This window comes from Myxocyprinus asiaticus, chromosome 20 (assembly GCF_019703515.2).
Source record: "Myxocyprinus asiaticus isolate MX2 ecotype Aquarium Trade chromosome 20, UBuf_Myxa_2, whole genome shotgun sequence".
Lineage (NCBI taxonomy): Eukaryota > Metazoa > Chordata > Actinopteri > Cypriniformes > Catostomidae > Myxocyprinus > Myxocyprinus asiaticus.
Genome location: NC_059363.1, coordinates 41,741,190 through 41,745,781, shown reverse-complemented (window position 1 = coordinate 41,745,781; position 4,592 = coordinate 41,741,190). Strand labels below are relative to the sequence as shown.

Sequence of the window (4,592 nt, the reverse complement as noted above, 5' to 3'; positions counted from 1 at the left end):
AACAACCGTGCCTGGAGACAGAGTTACAGTTACAGCAAAAAAAAAAAAATAAAATAAAAAAAAAAATTATAATCATAATAATAATAATGATAATAATAAATAATAACATTCATTAGGATTTTCTAATATCTTTTTTTCCCCCAGAGAGCGCTGAACATTGGTAACGCCAATTGGCGTCAAGACCACGCCACTGGAGGATGTGCATTGGTTGAACTTACGGGCGTTGTATTCTTGAAATGCGCTCTCTAAACTGGTACCCTAAGTGCTGTTATGAGGATGAGCTAGGAAGTCCGTGTAAGCATAGGGCCTCGTGCTGCTTAACTAGGGGACTCGGGGGTTTTCTGTCTCCTGCAGAGGACAGACAGAACATGTTTAGAGAGAAAACAGACTGGAACTCTCTTTACATCAGATCATGCATTGTCTATTTGTTTTAGAATCTTTTGACTATGTGTAATGTAAGGCTACGGGATCGGGACATTCAAAAAATATGATTAGATTTATTTATTTTTTATTTATTATTATTATTTATTTTTTTATAAATGTCAGATGTTGACTTTTTCTTAAACAATGTTCTATAAATGTCATGAGAATTATTCTGAAATAAAATCTTGTAAAATACTTCATTTTGAGCTCATATTGTGCTCCGAACCTGGCCGTTTATTCCATTATTAATTATGTTTTAATTTAGGCTACTGAGATACTTTACAAGGCTTTAAATATAAGAACCTGCTTATATGTATTCTTATATTAAAAATAAAATACCATTGCCTCAAATGAATGGAAGTGGCATTGATTAACACTAGACGTGCGTTGCATATTAATGGGGCAAATAATTTCATTATGTTGGTCCTTAAGACGTGGTGAGTTCCGACTCCAACTCCAAATGCTTATAATGCTCCGCTGACCCCGCATGACCTTTAACCGACACAAAACTGTGTATGCAAGTCTGATGGTTTAATTGAGAACACTATAGAAGCCTGCCAGGGGAAGGCCTAAATGAGAGCAAGAACCGTATATGAGTAGCTAATAACCGAATATTAACTCTTCAGCGAAGGCAACAAAAGGTCTGGAAGCGAGAAATAAGTCGTTGTTTCTTTTTCCTTGCTTTCTTTTTCTTTGTTATATTTTTCTGTGATCTGTGATTATTTCAGTGGATTCATAATTAATGTTTGATAACATATAGAACAATGACATTTAGGTAATACAATTCTACAGATTGACTAAACGTCTAACAACTGGCAAATCATAATGCTTACAGTCAGTTGAAATGAAAATCTACTCGAGGTTAGACCCAAATTTAATCGAAATATACGACAGTTAAAGTGTGATTGCTATCAAAGCGTACCATCTCGCACTGCATGTTTGAACGCCATAGAAGAATGGATATCACTCGGGTGCATCGTCACGCCACCGCCCGTGTGGGAGAGGCTGGTGCCCTGGGTCTGCCAGTGATGCCCTGTGCTCACATAACTGCCTGGACCGCTGTACACGCCATACTGGTTGGAGGGAGAGTAAGCGCACGCCGGGACATAACTAGACAAAGTCGATGAAGGCTAAAGAACCAAAAGAAAATATGTACAGACAAAAAAAATGTAAGAGTGAAGTAGATTTTTTTTTTTTTTTCATTTTAAATATAATATCGCGAATAATTAACTGATTAAGAAAATCAATAAACAACGTAGCACAATGATCGTATAAGACGTTAAGTGTAAATATAATTACGATAGATTTACTAATATGTGAAATCCTATTTATAAGCAGCTCCATGAAATAATGTTACATATTAGTAAATAGTTCATTGGCATTACACAGTAATGTGGTAATTACACACTGTAACATGAACACTAAAGTGTGGCTAAAAAGGCCATCTAAATTATTTGTGAACAAAACATATAGCCTGTATCTGAAACAATATATGAAACATGTAATGTCTACGGTACCTGATGGTATTTTATGTCCGCATCAATAGCTGATTTGTCTATTCCAGTGACTCCGTGAGCAGAGGGAAATGACGCTCTATTGACACTACCCCAGTCTTCCATTTTTGGTGCGTACCCTTCAGCGCTAGCAATAGCTAGAAAAAAAGCAATAAAAAAAATAAATAATAATAATAATAATTTTTAGCTTTGCATGCAAACATCGAATAATTACTCCAAGCACCATGGCATTTCAGTTGTAATGAATATATGTCAGAATTTGTTTGGTTACGGTTTCACTTTTAATTTAATTAGTTTAATGATCTTTAAAAGACGTTCCTACGACATTTTCATAACTAAATTGCATAAGAGAAATTCTGCATATCCACTCAAATGGATTTAAAATTCATACTGTATATTATAAAGAATTGCATAAGGTTACTTTATGTAGCCTATCCCTTACATGTTTTTAATCCGAAATAAATTAACTTTACAAAAATTATGGTTATATCAAATGTATTAAAACGTTTAAAAAATTTTAGGATTTCATGCGCGAAGAGTAATTGTTCTTTTCAGTTTTTAATTTGGAAATATATCAACTTAATTAAACAGGGCTATTTAATAGAAATTCTAATTAAAAGTTCTAGATAATTTGCTTTTATAGTTCTGAACATGAACTAAGCCAGAGAACTGAGAACGTGAAAGCTCATACCCGATAATATTAATAATGTCCAAGAATTCGTTGCCACACCAATATAATGTCTCCAGATAGTCCAGATATGTCAGCTGGTTCTTTAAGCTTATCATAAGTTTTTTTTAAAATCGAAACCTCGAGTTATTTATTTATTTATTATACACATATAGGCCTCACAGGCTTGCCTTGAGTACTGGCCACATAGGCTATTGTGAGGCCTATGCAATCACTGATGTATGTACGCCTAAAATGTTGTGGTCTAACCCATTTATCTGTACAATAAGTCTCACCTGTAGGATCCATGAAAGCCCGAATACCCAATATATTGCTGACCGTGTGCGCTGAAGGCCAACCACGGGAAATGCTTACATGCCCACCCGTGACAGGGACACCGGATGGATTGCTCATTTTGGTCCCGGAAGGAGACATTGTATTTGGGTATGAATACGGGTATATGTGGTTATAGGAGAGACTAGACTGCGGAGGGGCTTGCTTGCCATTCTCATACTGGTTAGGCTGGGAGAGGTTTCCAATCTTGTTCCTTAATATCCGACTTATGGAGCTGACCGAAGGAACGTTGTACTTATCACATACTCCATCCGCGAGAAGACGGTCCCGGATTTCCCATGCGAAAATACCCGGGTCTCCCTGTTTGTATTCCCGTATGTTTTTTACAACATTCGGAGTCGTAACGCGTGGTTTGCTCCCACCGATTGCGCCGGGCAAAATGGACCCAGTTTCGTTGTATCTCGCCAGGATTTTACTCACACATCCATGGGAGACCCTGAGCTGTCTGCTTATGTCACAGGGGCGAATCCCAAGCTGGGCTAACTCCACTATTCGTAATCTTATGGCATTGGGCAAAGGACGTCCATTGACAAAAACTCCGCCGAGCTGATTCACCTCCCCGTAGGTTTGCTCTGAAAGAAACCAATTGCATTAAACGTATGGAAAGTGAATATATATATGCATATGGTAAAACAGCATCGCAAAGCATGTACATGTTCAGTGAGCTAACCAAATCATGGAAATGTATATAAACATGGCGATTGGCTTCTTTCTTTCTTTCTTTCTCTTTAATACCACAAATGTTTACTTGAAATTGGCTCTAGATAAACAGCGAATAGCATATTATTGGCCTGATATAATTTAATTGTTCTTTTAGGGGAATATATACAATAACGCATAGCAATGTAGATTTGTTTTAATGATTTGAATGCCCAAAACTAAAGCAAACCATTGTCCATTAAATTTCAAGGTTCATTTTACAGTTATTTCTAACTTAATTAAACAATATCCCCGCTGAAAAGGTTTGCTGGTTGATATGAACGAGAACTTACCCATTTGCTCTTGCGATGCGTTTATTTGAAACAGTTTCCCTTCGATTGCTGAATGCAGCAGCATGCAATGTGTGGAAATGTTGAAAAGTAGTAGACTTGTCTACTAGTAGAGTGTTGGAAAGCCGTTTGTCTATTCCAGCGGCAAAGCTTCTGCATGCAAAACTTAAAAGCAGTACAATGTAGAATGGGGAAAGGGCGAACCTCTCCGGTTAAAGAGGGATCTGTCTGATCCCGCAGGCTGAAGTTTGCTGGAGTTAAATTGACGCGTCCTCCACGTCAGTCTAACTGGTTACGCGCAGAGCGATTGGTCGAGCTCATTGGTCCAGGAGTCTTCGGATAGGCTGCATCTGCGCGCATAAGTGCGCTATTCAAAATGTGCAATTTAACCTTTTTCAATATATTAATTCAGATTGGAAGGGAATAACGAAGCTGCCTTTAACCTAGACAAATTTATGATAAGTTTAGTAACATATGTGATTTAAAAAAAAAAAAAAAAAAAAAGCAAAGGCAGTACGATGTGCAACAGAAAAGGTAGGCGTCCACGTTCCAGGAAATGTATAGAATATGAGAAGGCAAAATATATGACGGGAGCACTGCATACTTTTTTCTTGAACATATATATAATCATTTTATTGAATTTAA

General features: G+C 37.1%; 1 protein-coding gene across 1 annotated transcript in view; it reads right to left on the bottom strand.

Annotated features, from left to right (window-relative positions):
- LOC127410976 (paired box protein Pax-1-like) overlaps window positions 1-4,159 on the bottom strand; it is a 4,420-nt gene extending 261 nt beyond the window's left edge. The window contains exons 1-5 of the mRNA XM_051646277.1: window positions 3,951-4,159; window positions 2,901-3,530; window positions 1,941-2,074; window positions 1,346-1,553; window positions 1-348 (exon numbers count right to left, since the gene is read on the bottom strand). The exon at window positions 1-348 is cut by the window's left edge and continues 261 nt beyond it. Coding sequence (XP_051502237.1) covers window positions 269-348; window positions 1,346-1,553; window positions 1,941-2,074; window positions 2,901-3,530; window positions 3,951-4,014 — 1,116 coding nt within the window. The 5' untranslated portion in view covers window positions 4,015-4,159 and the 3' untranslated portion in view covers window positions 1-268. The remainder of the gene's footprint in view (window positions 349-1,345; window positions 1,554-1,940; window positions 2,075-2,900; window positions 3,531-3,950) is intronic.
- Window positions 4,160-4,592: the final 433 nt, after the last annotated feature.